Source organism: Sceloporus occidentalis, unplaced genomic scaffold (assembly GCF_023333645.1).
Source record: "Sceloporus occidentalis isolate IW3139 unplaced genomic scaffold, rSceOcc1.0.p SCAF_233, whole genome shotgun sequence".
Classification (NCBI taxonomy): domain Eukaryota; kingdom Metazoa; phylum Chordata; class Lepidosauria; order Squamata; family Phrynosomatidae; genus Sceloporus; species Sceloporus occidentalis.
In genome coordinates, this window is record NW_028317213.1 from 361,820 (window position 1) to 377,654 (window position 15,835).

The window sequence follows — 15,835 nt, forward strand, 5'->3', positions numbered from 1 at the left end:
TTTTCTGTGAAAAAAACCCCCTATCTTATATTCGAGCAAATACAGTATTTTTTTCTTTTAATACACGTCCCATTTGAACAGAACCCTCTACCACAGTGGGAGAATCATCACTGATGGTTAATAGACAGACAAAACCTGAGAGGCATAACTGTGACTGATTAGGTTTACATAAAATAAGTGGCTCTTTGTTGTTAATCTGTGCTTCTAAATGAAAATAAATTAAAAATAGTTATATTTTTTGGGGTGCATTGGTAAGTGGGGGGGAGTGGCACTTCTAGGAAGCAGAGTGGCATATCAGGGGGGCAGAGTGGCACTTCTAGGGGTATAAAGCATATCTGGGGGGCAGGTGAGTATTTCTAGGGGGCATAAAGCATATCTGGGGGGTCAGAGTGGCATATCGAGGGGCATAAAGCATATCAGGGGTTATAAAGCACATTAGGGGCAGAGTGACATATCTGGGAGGCAAAGGTGCATATCAGGGGTTATAAAGCATATCTCAGGGACAGAGTGGCATTTCAAGTGTTATAAAGCATATCTGGGGGGCAGAGTGGCATATCAGGGGTTATAAAGCATATCTGTGGCACAGAGTGGCATATCTGGGGCACAGAGTGACATATCTGGGGGCAGAGGGGCATATCTATAAGTAAGGTGCATTATGAATTAAGGGAAGACCTTAAAATGGCTATTGGTTTTCTGTTTGTATATGACATATGCTGACAAAAATGTTAAAATACATGTATGCTTGTTCATTAGATAAAATACTGTTCCACTAATGTGTATTTTTTCCTTAAAAATATTTTTTCTTTCAAATAGCACCAAACTTTAAGGGTGCGACCTATATTCAGGTACGGCCTATATTTGAGCCAATACGGTATTTATCCTTCTTATTATAATGATAGCAGCTACCCTTGTTCTACATATACATCATAGTGGTTATTAGAAATGATCGAACAATTGATATAAATGTTTGGAGAGCAACATATGGATCATATGCCAGATAATACAAATATATGAAATTACAATATATAGTACAGAAAGAGTTAAAAGATAAGTGGAAAGTTGTTACCTTTAGAAAATATTAATATGAAGAGATCAAACCAGCTTTTGGTCTGAATGATCTGGATAATCTGAATTTATTACCACTTATCCATGCACAGTAGAACTAATGACATTAATCATAAATGTAAAATATAAGATAACAGAAAATATTAGCAATGAGATTGGTAAAGGCCAAGGATAAGTACAATTTAGCAAGGAGGATGTGTTTAAAGAAGATATAATTCTCAACTACAAACACAAATTGAAAGTTATTATGAGATCATATGAATTATAAAATTATAAAATTCTGTGGTAAGAGAAAAAAAAATGTCCAACATCGAAGCAAAGTAAATAATATATTAATAGCTGATATTTTGCCGAAAAGAAATTCATGAAAAGGATATCCAAAAATGACTATGAGAAAATTCTCACTATACATAATTCACATAGAAAATAAATTGCACAACAGTCTAAGATGGGGAATAATAAATAGATTTACACCATATACTGACAGAGAACTGAAATAACGTAAAAAAGCCAAAAATATTGTGGTATATTCAAAATATTAAAAATGAAAAGGACAATATTCTAAATCCTTTGATATTTATAATTTCAATCTTTCCAGTAACCAAATGTCTCTGTTAAATAAAAAAATATTATTATAATCCTGCATTTTGATGAGATTAACACATATATAGATGTTAACATGTTTTTGAGAAATGTCACTTAAAATACAGGTATACTTATTTTGTAAACATAGTTTCTTAAGTACCCTATAGATGTTCCAGTACGATACATAAGTTGCAAATGGGTAAATGTGGCTGCTGCATGTAGGGATCAAGATAAGGTTTCTAATTGTATTAATATTAATCATGGTAATGGAAACATTCTAAACTTCTATTTTAAATTATACTTTACAATATTATTCCCAAAGACTATAGAGAAGAGATTGCTGCATTTTCATGTGGACTATGTGCAAATCCTGACATCTTGTGTCTAAATGATACAATTACATTCTCCCACTTCCACATACAGAATAGAGGGCTCAATGCTGAAAATGAGCGGTACCTTTTATCCATGGCAGCAGGGGCGCCTGCCGGGACTTAAATTAAAACATCGGGGTTTTAAAAAAAAAACTTTATTTAACATCCTTCATGTGAAATAAAGTAAAAAAAAAACCGATGCTTTAATTGAAGTCCCGGGCAGGGGCGCCGAAGTTTTCCACAACCGCTCAGCGCCCCTCACTCTCCGTGACTCTGTCGCGGTGCCGGCATTTCATGTTGAGCGCCGGAATATGACATCATATTCCGGCGCTCAACATGAAATGCTGGCACCGTGGCAGAGCGGGTAGACTCTGGCAACAAGGTAAGTGAGGATAATGAGAAGTGGGGAGAGGGAGTAGATAGTTAGAAGGGGTGGGGGGGCATAGTGAGAAGGGGCATAGTGAGAAGGGGCAGAGGGGGGGATAGTGAGAAGGGGCAGAAGGGGGGATAGTGAGAAGGGGCAGAGGGGGTAGTGAGAAGGGGCAGAGGGAGGGGGGTAGTGAGAAGGGGCAGAGGGGGTAGGAGGTAGTGAGAAGGGGGTTAGTGAGAAGGGGGTGCCAGAGGAGTAGTCCACACAGGGTGCCAGAACACTTAAGGCAGTCTTTTGCTATGTTCAATAAGAAAATCATCTTGATATAAGTAGAGGGAGGGATCCCACAAAACAAATACGCTTATTTCATAACCTTACTAAAGCTTAAAGTTGGTAATCAAATGATTTTTATTGTTCTCCTAGACATCAGAACCATGCCAGCATGTGTGGGCAGACTATGGCCCCTGTTGTAACATACACCACAGTCTGTAATTATATAAATACAGTAGGAAATTTAAACAGGTCCATTGGGCTTTTATTCATGTAAGGACTTTTTATTCTTTTGCACTTTATTAAATACTGTGATTTTAATGGTGGCCAATCTCATATATTTGATCCATTGCAGGGGAGTGAAAGGAAGAAGAAGCCAAAGGGCCTGAAAGTGAACCAGCAAAGAGAGCAGTGGTCTGCTCTGAAGAGCACTTTATGAGGTACACATTGTTAGTACAGGGTTGGACCCCATTTTGCCTACAGAATTGCCTTCATTCTTCGTGGCATACTTTCTACAAGGTGCTGAAACATTCCTCAGAGATTTTGGTCCATATGGACATGACAGCATCCCGCAGTTGCTGCAGATTTGTTGGCTGCACACCCATGATGCAAATCTCCCGTTCCACCACATCCCAAAGGTGCTCTATTGGATTGAGATATGGTGACTGCAGAGGCCATTGGAGTACAGTGACCTCATCGTCATGTTCAAGGAACCCGTTTGAGATGATGTGAGCTTTGTGACATGGTGCAGTATCCTGCTGGAAGTAGCCATCAGAAGATTTATGTGATTTTAATGGATGTATTTGTTTATAACCATTGTTATGTTGTTGAGGATAGGTGTGTTTGTTTAAATGCCAAAACAAACAAATAAAGTATATGCATGTATTATTATTATTATTAAAAACAATTGCTAATGACTAAATAAAGGGAAGTTGATAACATATAAAGGCTCATTCTAAAATGAATGAATGAATGAATGAATTAAAATTCAAATTAAAAAATTTTTTTAAGCAAGAAGTGAAGAAAAAGGTGGAGCGTTGGAAGTTATGATATAACACATCAGCTACCGCCAGGACCCTACCATTATTCTATAGGGCCTGGTTACAATTACTGCGCAGCGCGTTTACTGCCCTCCGTTCTTATTCATACATATGAGGCAGAGATCGTCTGGGGTGACACGAATTCCCAAATATTTATTATTACAAGAAAAAGTATCAACTCTCCATCTTTACTAAAAGACCGAGCTACTTGCACGTCCTTTTTAATGATCTCATCGCCGACTTCAGGCAGTCACTCTCAAAACGAGGCTTGCACCGCAAATAGTGCCTTAGCGACAAACCGTGCAGACGCCGCTGAATCCCTGAGCCCTGGATACGGAGCGCCTAAGACCGAGGCCTGTAGTTATCACCCGGTCTCCTGCTGCCACATGAGGATGAAGTTAACACGGAAGCAGGTACTGTCCAGGGCCAAAGCATCGGAGCTGGACAGCGTTAGGAAGCTGAACTGCTGGTGAGTGCTTGTAAGGAGAAGAGTCTCCATTAATAAATACCAGTTAATCATACCAAAAATACATCAGCCGACATTAAATTAGCCTAAAATAATAAATCAGTAATGTTTTCCAATAAACATAGCATTTTAGACAGTCATATTTAATTATTATTATTTAAGTATTATTGTTCATCAGTAATTTTGGAGATCTTTTAAAGCAAAAACACGCAGACGAACATTTTCCAAATATTTTTATATTGTTTTATTTTTGCAATACCTTTATGCTTAAATTATTCTCTTGTTAATGAATTAACATATAATCTGTTAGCAACTTCGTGGTCACAGCAGCAGTACTGCCACTTAATATTATTATTATTATCCTTTATTTATATAGCGCCAACAGTTTACGCAGCGCTTAATACAATACATAAATTCAAGGGATATGACAAGACAAGAATTGACAGACTAAGACAAACCGATACATTTGGTGGAGAGAGCCCTGCTCGCAAGCTTAATATTACACATTCCCTGTGGCATTGCATAGAACATCAATATAACATAACCAAATGTTTCCATTTGTAGCATTAGACTCTGAACTCACAATTTTATGATATAAATTGTGTGTGTGTGTGTGTATATATGTGTATGTATGTATATATATATATATATGTATGTATGTATGTATGTATGTGTGTATGTATATATATATGTATATATATAATATATATGAGATCATTGGCTATACGGATTTGGGGCACAAGTGAGATAGCGATTCATAGTAGGTCAGTACCTAGATCTTTTCATTGTTTTCTAGGGAATGGGATACGGTAACAGAATGCAACCATAAATGTGTTTCTTGAACCGAAAAAATTTGAAATTATTGTATTGTTTGTTTTTTTGTTATAAAACTTTACTGAAATGTTAACTTGACTGATATGATTCTTTTTTCTTTACATTTAGGGGAAGTCGTCTAACAGATGTAAGTTTTTTTTTTTTGTTTTTTTTTTATATTTAGTATCTTGACATAGCTTGGCGTAGGATCGCCATAAAGCAGCTCTATCATTGTTAGAACTTCCATCCGGTATGACAAAAAGCAAATGTTCCTGCTTCTTTTGGTATAGATCTCTGTGTTTACCTGTAAGCCTAATAATTAAGCCTAAATAATTGGATGCTTATGAGGGAGCAATCCAGGATCAACTCATATGCTATTCACTATTTAGTGAGTAAACCCTTTGGAATAACGTCCTTATAATTGATAAGTTTCACCTAGTAAGTGGTACATCAGCCTTTCCACATTAAACATATAAATGTACTGCTAATAGCTATGCACAGAGGGAGAGTTGCAATTGCATTTTATTTATAGAGTACCAGGTATTTATAGAGTACTCTTTCTGAATGCTAATATTGTAATATTATTGGTGGTTATAGAGGGGATCTATTTACCCTCAAAATATTTATAATGTATAGGTCTGTGATCTCTTCATTGAAGCACAGATACCTGCATTTCCAGCCAAAACTTCAGTTTTAAGGATGATATGCTATGGAACAAGTTAAATCAAGGTTTAGTGTGATAATCAGCATTATTTTTAGACTTTTTTTTTGTCCTGCATTATACCTTTACTTTAGGTAGGCATCAACATACACCACATTCAGGGACAAAAGTATAGAGTGGATGAGACTACACACAGGTGTATACACGCTGATTCACATATGCACACACTATCACCCACGCACATTTTATATTATATAAATTATTAGGAAGCCTTGGGAACCATGTTGATTTCAGATTAAATAATATACATATAGACATGATCAGTTTCAGACAATTGAACCCTCTATTACCAGGTATAAGTAATTTCAGAGAATGAACTGCTTAACATATATGAGCAGTTTCAGACAAATAACTCGTCTATTACCAGACATCACACACAGTCACACAGTGGCTGCAGTTTACACCAAGCTTGTGTAAAGAAAGAAGAGGCTTCTGAACTCAGGAGACTTGAAATGTATTTCCTGATTGCCTGAATACTCAGAGCTCTCATTGTCTCAAATTCATGCTGCCCAGGACATAAAATCCCGTTGCAGGACAATGTCCCGGCCAATCAAACTACTCTTTTTATGTTGTAGATGCTAATAGAGTTAAAACGTATTAATTATTAAAAACTATTAATGTGTATAATCCTACTTTTTTCTATCTTAGATTTCAATATGTCATGAACTTCCAAACATTGAAGTAATAACATTAAGGTACGTTATTCCTTTAATAGTTTAATGTTGGTCAACATAATTTACGTCAAATTTATGAAGTAGAAGAAAGCACTGATGGTAACATCATCTACAATGCATTGAAATGTGGTTCTGGAGAGCGGTATTAAGGTTATTGCTCATTCGGCCCTTCTAGTCTGCCCATTTTTCCTGATGTAAGACTCTGATTCTAAACAGTCCTTGATCTTGTTCAAGATTCAGCATAGCTTCATGCATGTTTAAATTCCCTTACTATATTATTAATTTATCTACCACAGCTGATGGAAGCCTTTTCCATTTACCTACCACCCTCTCATTAAAGTAAAACTTCCTCACATTATATCTAAACTGCTGACTGTAATTTTAGATTTTGACCTCATTTTAACATTCCTCCTCCTTTGAAGTAAACTCCTGTACTTTTTAAAATCAATTTAAATGTTTATAATGCTCCCCCCCTAAAGCTATACATATTCAGTTCCCTTAGTCCTTCCTGATAATTTGTGTCTTGCAAACCATTCATCATTTTGGTAGCCCTCCTCTGAACTGTCTCCAAAATGTCAATATCCTTCTGAAGATGGGGTCTCTAGAACTGTACACAATACTCTAGGTGATGTCAAACCAGAATTCTGTAAAGTGGCAAAACCACCTCCATCCTCCTGCTACTATTGCGTCTTGCTATGCATCCAACACCCGGCTTGTTTTTTTCAACTCTTTATTGCACTCACTGACAGAACAGTGTCCGCAATGCTATAAGGAGCCTTGAGATTTAATGTCCCACATGCATCATTTTACATTTATCAACATTAAACTGCAGCTGCTACATATTCACCCATTCTTCTAATTTACATAAATTACTTGCCATATGGCTTCTATTCCACCAGGGATGTCTACCCTCTTTGCAGACCTTTGTATCATCTGCAAAAAGACATCATTTAGCATGAAGATCCCTGAGGTACCCCACTAGTAACAAGATATTCCACTGAATATACAACCTTTGGTCTCATCACTCAACCATTGACTTATCCATTTAACTGTTTTAACATCCAAACCCGAATGCTACAGTCTATTTACAAGTATTCTATGAGTGACAGTGTCAAATGCCTTTCTAAAATCCAAATAGACTAAATCTACTGTTTCTCCCCGCTCTATTCTTTTGTTACCCAGTCAAATAAACAAATTAGTTTGTCAAGATCTCCCTTCAGTAAAACCATGCAGTTTCTGATTTTTCAAACCATGTATATCCAGATATTTAAGAATGTTTTCTTTTACAATGGATTCCATTAATTTCCTCACTGGTTAAGTACATCTGCCAATAGTTTTGGCAGGGCTTTCCGAAACGCTTTTTAATAACTTTGGATGGATCCCATTTGGTCCAGATAGTCCATATTATTTGGTTGCCCTGGTGATAACATAATTTTTCATTAAGCCTACAAAAATAAATGTAAAGTTAAACAAGTTGAAATAAAATGTGTTTTTTTTTTTCTGTTAAATTTTTGTCCCAGTACAAATAGCATATCCACCTTGGAGCCACTAACAAATTGTCTGAATCTGACTGAGCTCTACCTAAGGAAGAACAATATTTCCAACTTGCAGGAGCTTTATTATCTGAAGCAGCTACCTAGGCTGAAGATATTGTGGTTGTCTGAAAATCCATGCTGTGGTCCAAATCCTCACAAATACAGGATGACTGTGGTTCGAAACCTCCCTAATCTTCATAAACTTGACAATCAAGGTACTGTTTCCTGTTCTTCTGCTTTAGCGAAGACCAGTGATCATTATTTTCTGAAAGTTTGCTAGAATAGCATTAGTATTACGTAGTTCACAATTAGAACTACAATAAAGTTATGTAAATACCAGCATAGCTTAAGTGAAATGTGACAAGAAATTGTGAGGATTAGCCCAGTACAAACAAATTACCTGATTGAGAGAGGTCGCTGAGTTCACCATTTGTTGAGCATCTCAAAGTTCATAGCATGACTTAAATGCACAATATGTATTCTTATTAGTACCAAGTGTCAGGGGCGTACCTAGAGTATTTGGCACCTGGGGCGGATCCTGTATGTGGCACCCCCCCCCCCACACACACACTTTAAAACTGCATAGCTTCTACCATTATATACCGGCGCAGACACTGAAGGTGGTACAGCATAACACTTACTGTTATCATTATATACTGAGGCAGCATAACACCTTTCACTATATACTGAGGCAGACATTGACGGTTGTACAGCATAACACCTACCACTATATACTGAGGCAGACAATGACGGTGGTACAACATAACGCCTATCACTATATACTGAGGCACACATTGACGGTGGTACAGTGTAATCCCTATCACTATACATTGAGCCAGACATTGACAATAGTGCAGCATAACTCCTATCACTATATACTAAGCCAAACATTGATGTGGTGTAGGCCTACCACTTCATTAGTAGTAGGGATGCACCGAAACAAATTTTGGACTGAAACCGAAAATGCAGCATTTACCTGGCCGAAATGGAATATGACCCCCCACACCATAAAAAAAAAATCTAACACTTGTATTTAAAGTAAGTAACACACCAAAATAGGACAAAACAATTAAATAACAATATTAATATATATATATATATATATGATTGTTAACAGCAATCACATTCCTGTCATGCCCAGGCATACGCAGATTCCAGGATGTACTCGCAGACTTGGCATGATAGGAGTATGATTGCCCTATCTACCCCGTCTCACTCCCTTCTCCCTATCTACCCCCTATCCCCCTGCCCCCCCTCCTAACGATCTACCCTCTCCCCCTTTGAAGTTCACTTACCTTTCAGGAGTCCTGCGGTGGGGGTGCAAGGCCTCTGTCTCCCAGCTCTGCCACTGTATAGAACAGTATAGAGTGATGGGAGTTATGATGTACTAGAGCATAATTATATAATGAAAAATACATTGGAAATGGTACAGCATAACACCCATCACTCTCACACACTTACCAATCCACACACACACCAATCCACACACACACACCAATCCACACACACACCAATCCACACACACACCAATCCACACACACACCAATCCACACACACACCAATCCACACACACACACCAATCCACACACACACACCAATCCACACACACACACCAATCCACACACACACACCAATCCACACACACACCAATCCACACACACACACCAATCCACACACATACCAATCCACACACATACCAATCCACTCTCACTCACTGAATGCTTTCCTACCTTTCCTCTTTTCTCCTTACAGCTTCTTTTCCTCCTCTTCTTCAGTTCTTCTGTCTTCTTCCGGTTCAGTGGGCGCGGCTTCAGTGTTGTGCGCCGGGATCTGACAACAAATCCCAGCGCACAGCAGCTGTTGCTGCGCAGATCGCAAGGGAGCGATATCGGAGGTCTTTAACAGACCTCCGGCTCCCTTGAGTGATTTTAAGCCGGGTTCAAGGGTTGAACCCGGCTTAAAATCACTCAAGGGAGCCGGAGGCCTGTTAAAGACCTCCGATACCGCTCCCTTGCGAGCCTGCTCCTCCAGCGGCGGACATTACTGTCCGTCTCTGGAGGGGTGCCGGGTGCCGACAAGTTGGCACCCCCCTGATGAGCGGCACCCGGTGCGGACCGCCCCCCCCCGCCCCCCGCTAGGTACGCTACTGCCAAGTGTTTCTATTTGGAATATAAGATAAAGGATACTTTTTTTTCTTCTAAATTGACTTGTATTCCACAAAGTCCAATATATGTCATAAGAATAGAACATATCTTCCTATAAAACAAAGAAAGTTAGGATAATGTAAATAATTTGAACTCCAGTTATTTTTTCTTGGTAATTTCAGAAAGAAAATACCATGCAGTGGTATTTGGCTCATTTTGAAAGAAATCTAAAAATGTAATTTGAGATTTTCTGTATGACTCTTTGCTTTAAATGTGTGAAAGGGCAACCATAACAATCCATATTACACAATAACAAAAACTGAGAAAAATGACCTCTTTCATTATGTCCTGCCAGCCTACTGTTAGGCTGGCAGGACCAAAGTTTGTTTAACATCAAGAAAAAACAAAGGACCCAACAAACCTTTGCATTGGTGGTATCACTATACTCAGTAGATGTTGCTAAACACATATTGGGATGCTGTTTGGCTGTATACTAGGGCCTGTAAATTCATGCCTAAAGTACAATGTGTGTGACAAAACCACAAAGTTTGATAAAGGCTTATAGTAGAATTAGTGCATGGAAAGATGTTTAAAATGCTAGCATATGAAATACACTGGGGTGCCTAGTTTTGAAAATTATATGGTTTGATGGGGGTAAATTGAATTAGCCAACTTCAAAGATGTCCCCAATAGGACATGGGAGCAGAATGACCAGATTTGGAAAAAGGGGTTTTAAAAATAATGATATGCTACTTGTACTAATTACCCCATAACTTGCAAAAAAACATAAAAACATTATTTCTAAATTCAGGACAAATATAAGAATCAATTTAGCAGGGATAATAAAATATTAAAACAGCCTCATTCCGGAAGGGTTCATAAATACAAAACAGCTTGGTCCTTAAGGGTTTAAATAAATATGTATATATGTATCAGGAATGTTAAAATCATGAGGATCTAAATGCATTTGTGGGGTAAATGTAAGTGGAATTTTCCTGGAGTATATATAATGTGTATATATATGTTCTCAATTTACAGCAGTTACAGAAGAAGAGCTCACTCAGGCCATAAAAGAAGGTGAAGACATCACAGCTCCTCCAGCTGATAGTTCTTGTACAGACAATGATCAATCGGAACCAAGCACAGATCAGAATTGCACTGAGGTCACTGCTGATACAGACACCGACTTGTTAAACTTTAGCATGGAAGAAACAAAGTAAGAAAACCACTAACAATATAATAATAAAACATGGGATACCTAATTGTATTTTTAACACATTTTCTAATATTCTATGTTGTAATATAATGTTGTAACATGAAGATGCCAGTTTCAGTAATGTTAGTAAGGAAGTCACTAAAGAGAAAAGGGAGTAATAGTTTAGTGCTGTAGAACCACACTCTCGTTACTTATTTCAGCTTAGCTTATTTAACCCCTTAGCAACAAGTGATTTTTTACAAGTGCTTGCATTGTGTTTCTGTTTCATGTATGCTCTTGGTAGGGCATGAGGTGTATGTTGCCACTAGGGCTGCAACAACTAATCGATAAAATCGATAATAATCGATAATGAAATTCGTTGCCGACGAATTTCATTATCGATTAGTTGAATCGATTATTATCGATTATAAAATGAGGGTTTTTTCAGAGCAAACGCTCTGAAAAATACCCCTCATTATATAATCCGTTTAGTCTGACTCACAGCAGCAGCTCCTACTTACCAGCCCCTCCCTGTAATCACTGTGACAACTTGCCCCGCCCCCTTCCTTCTCCCAGAAGGCCAGAACCACATGGCTGTGACACTCATCTAACTGTAAGTATAAAATTAATATTTGGGCTGCTGAAAGTTAGGGTAAGTGGGAGTTAATTTAGGGGCAGTTATGGTTAATGGGGTGTTTAGGGTTAATTTAGGGGAAGTTATGGTTAATGGGGTGTTTAGGGGCAGCTATGGTTAATGGGGTGTTTAGGGTTAATTTAGGAGCAGCTGTGGTTAATGGGGTGTTTGGGGTTAATTTGAGGCAGTTGTGGTTAATGGTATGTTTAAGGTTAATTTAGGGGCTGTTGTGGTTGACAGGGTCTTTAGGGTTAATTTAGGGGATGCTGTGGTTAATGGGGTGTTTAGGGTTAATTTAGGGGCAGTTATGGTTAATTGGGTGTTTAGGGTTAATTTAGGGGCAGTTATGGTTAATGGGGTGTTTAGGGTTAATTTAGGGGCAGTTATGGTTAATGGGGTGTTTAGGGTTAATTTAGGGTAGTTGTTTTGATGGGGTATTTAGAGTTAATTTAGGGGTAGTTATGGTTAATGGGGTGTTTAGGGTTAATTTAATGATGAGGACTGAGGGTTAATTTGATTAATTTAATAAAGTTAACTTAAGGTGCAGTTATAGATAAAGGGGGGCCAAACTAAGGGGAATCTAAATCCTGGGGCAGTGAAGATTAACCCAGTACTTATTTAAAAAAGTATGATGTCAGTGTGATGTGAACGGGTCTGTGACTCTATGAGGGCACCATGAGATATCTGGGGGGTATAAGGCATATCAGGGGAGGACGGAGAGACATATCCGGGGGTATAAGGCATATACGGTATATAAGGCATATGTGGGGAGGGCAGTGTGTCATGTCTGGGGAGGACGGAGTGGTGTATCAGGGTGTATAAGGCATATCTGGGGCCACAGTGGCATATCTGGGGGTAGACTGGAGTGGCATATGTGGGGAGGGCAGCGTGGCATGTCTGGGAGGTAGTGTGGCATGTCTGGGGAGGATGGAGTGGTGTATCAGGGGGTATAAGGCGTATCAGGCACAGTGGCATATGTGGGGGTGGAGTGGCATATGTGGGAGGCAGCGTGCAGTGGCATATGTGGGATGCAGCGTGGAATGGCATATGTGGGAGGCAGTGTGGAGTGGCATATGTGGGAGGCAGCGTGGAATGGTATATGTGGGAGGCAGCGTGGAATGGTATATGTGGGAGGCAGCGTGGAATGGTATATGTGGGAGGCAGCGTGGCATATGTGGGAGGCAGCGTGGAATGGTATATGTGGGAGGCAGCGTGGAATGGTATATGTGGGAGGCAGCGTGGCATATGTGGGAGACAGAGTGGAGTGGTATATGTGGGAGGCAGCGTGGAGTGGCACATGTGGGAGGCAGCGTGGCATATGTGGGAGGCAGCGTGGAGTGGCATATGTGGGAGGCAGCGTGGAGTGGCATATGTGGGAGGCAGCGTGGCGTGGCATATGTGGGAGGCAGCGTGGAGTGGTATATGTGGGAGGCAGCGTGGAGTGGCATATGTGGGGGGCAGCGTGGAGTGGCATATGTGGGAGGCAGCGTGGAGTGGCATATGTGGGAGGCAGCGTGGCGTGGCATATGTGGGAGGCAGCGTGGCAAGCCTGGGCTCAAACGTGCATAAATTGGGGGGGGCTGGTTGGGAAATAAAGACAAGAAATGTATTTTATCAAAGTTTTTTTTTATTCTGATGTTTGTATTTAACAATTTGTTTATTAAATTATTTTAAATAAATGAAAAATTTACATTCATTTTTTTATCCGATTAATCGATTAATCGAAAAAATAATCGGCCAACTAATCGATTATGAAAATAATCGTTAGTTGCAGCCCTAGTTGCCACCCATATGCCTTTCTATACATATTTCTATACTGGCATTTAGAGATATCTGTAGATATAATCCTCCATTTCCTTTGTGATAAGTCAAGTACAAAAAAGCATAGTTAAATATGTGGGATCACCTAAAGGCAAAGTTTACAGGAGATTTGTGGTTCCAGCTCCTTCATTTCACTGTACATTATGAAGAGCAAACCCAGTGAGCTCCTTCTGCTTGGAAGCACACCTTTGATTATCTTTACCTTTGAGTAAATTGTGCCTGACATACAAATATTTTTAAAACCTGCTAAGTCATGCTAAAGCATTTGTAAACAGGTTAAAGTATTGGCAATATAAGGTAACTAAATAAAGTGGGTTAAAATTATATTAATATAGATTTTGATAAAGCTGTTACTTTAAATATAAAAATGTTTTTTTTTTTTCTTTTTCTAAGCAAAATTCGGGAACAGCTTGGAATGAAACCTCTCCCTAGAGACAAATTTTCTTCATATTCATCACCAGCAAATGCAGACGGAAGCAGAAAGAAAAGGGTACTTATTGTAAATTTAGATTTTTTAATTTGGTCGCTGTGTGTGTTTTAGGCCTTCTAGTTGCTTACGTTTTGATTCACAGCAGTACATATGTTCTTCGTGGCCTACCAGTAACCTGTAGCTTGTTCGTTTTATGCTTCTGGACCTTATGGAATAATGTTCAAGGGTAGCGACGATGCTTAAATATTTTATTGGCTTGTGGGCTGGTTGCATGCTTATCTCAAGAAAGCTTGTTCATGCTGAGGTTTTGGAGTAATGTGCAAGAGGGGCCTTTATAGGAGAATGGGTTCATTTTATGGCATGTGAGTGAGCAAACTTCTCCATCTTTATGATGTAGCTTAAGAAAGTATGAGTATTCAATGGTTTGTGTACTTGGTTGAGGCTTTTCTGTGTCATAAATTATGTCTGCCCTATTGCCCATGAGCTGGTGAAATTATGCTATGTCATGACAGCTGATGAATTTTTTTATTTTGTTAGCATCTTTTTGTATTCTCTACTCATGTATTTTTCTACTGATATTTACACTTTATATACATTATATTTGGTTCTTTATAAATCATTTCACTTTTTTTGTCCTAACAGAATAACATTCTTAATGCAGTTCTACTATTGTTGAAAGACCTGGACACAGAAGGGTTGGAAATTGTACATCAAACTGCAGGAAACAGACTTCACCAATTAAAAAAGAAAGAGTTCCAACAGGAGACATAAATCTTGATAGGATTTTCTTGGTTGGAAAAGAGAAGTTTGCAGAAATAGTTAATATACTTCTGAGTGATATTAGTGCCAATAGCTCTGTAAATGCTCCTTAGGCATGAAATACAGTGTACGCAGAATAAACCCAATATTTTAGATGTGATAAAAATTAAATGTGGCAATCTCCCTGGCTTTTTATACCCAAGTACTTATCAAGAATATAGAAAAATAAAATGTTTAATAACCAGGTGGAAAAAAACTGATAATTACTAAATCTATGTGAACAAAGTCACAGAACTGTAGTTATTTGTTCATGTGGGGAGTAGTAATTTAAAGTAGTCAATGAAATGTGTAGCAAACCTGTTATTCATCAACAACCTTCTTTTTACTTCACAAGCTGGAAAAACTATATATAACTGATTTATTCTTTAATATTTATGAAAAATATCTAATATGTGCATACGTCTGAAAAAATATATTTCACCTTGCAAAGTCTCAAAATAAACAGCTCCTGTGCCTATTCATATAACAATTTTGCTTCCATAGCCAAATATATATCTTATCTCTAGATGGCAGCCTGTGGTTTGCTTTACATTACCAATATTAAGAAACATTCTGAAGTATTTAGCCTGTATCACTCTGCAGTGTTAATGCTGATACATGAAAACATCTAAATTGAGGTAGTTGTTTTTCTTTTACATGAGTTTATTTTGCGTAGTTATCTTGATTTTTTTTTTTAGGGTCCTCTGGTAATGTTGCAGCCTTTTTTTCTGGACAGTGAACCAGTCAGCCATTTATTCTCCTCTTGGTTTTAGCAGTAATGAGAAATAATACCAGCATCTTGGTATCTCAATTCTGAGGATCCAACACACAAATATCTTATTATATGATATAAGATAAGTTATTTTCATTTGCTAATAATAATATAATTTGCAGAGGCGAGTA

At 38.3% G+C, this 15,835-nt stretch overlaps 1 protein-coding gene across 1 annotated transcript; it reads left to right on the forward strand.

The window, feature by feature from the left end:
• Nucleotides 1–4,093: 4,093 nt before the first annotated feature.
• LOC149276597 (cilia- and flagella-associated protein 410-like) lies at nt 4,094–14,905 on the forward strand. Its single transcript, XM_089503453.1, has 7 exons — nt 4,094–4,170; nt 5,110–5,128; nt 6,350–6,396; nt 7,896–8,125; nt 11,093–11,270; nt 14,098–14,194; nt 14,777–14,905. The coding sequence occupies exons 1-7, from the start codon at nt 4,094–4,096 to the stop codon at nt 14,903–14,905; spliced, it is 777 nt and encodes a 258-aa protein (XP_089359579.1).
• The last annotated feature ends 930 nt before the right edge of the window (nt 14,906–15,835 follow it).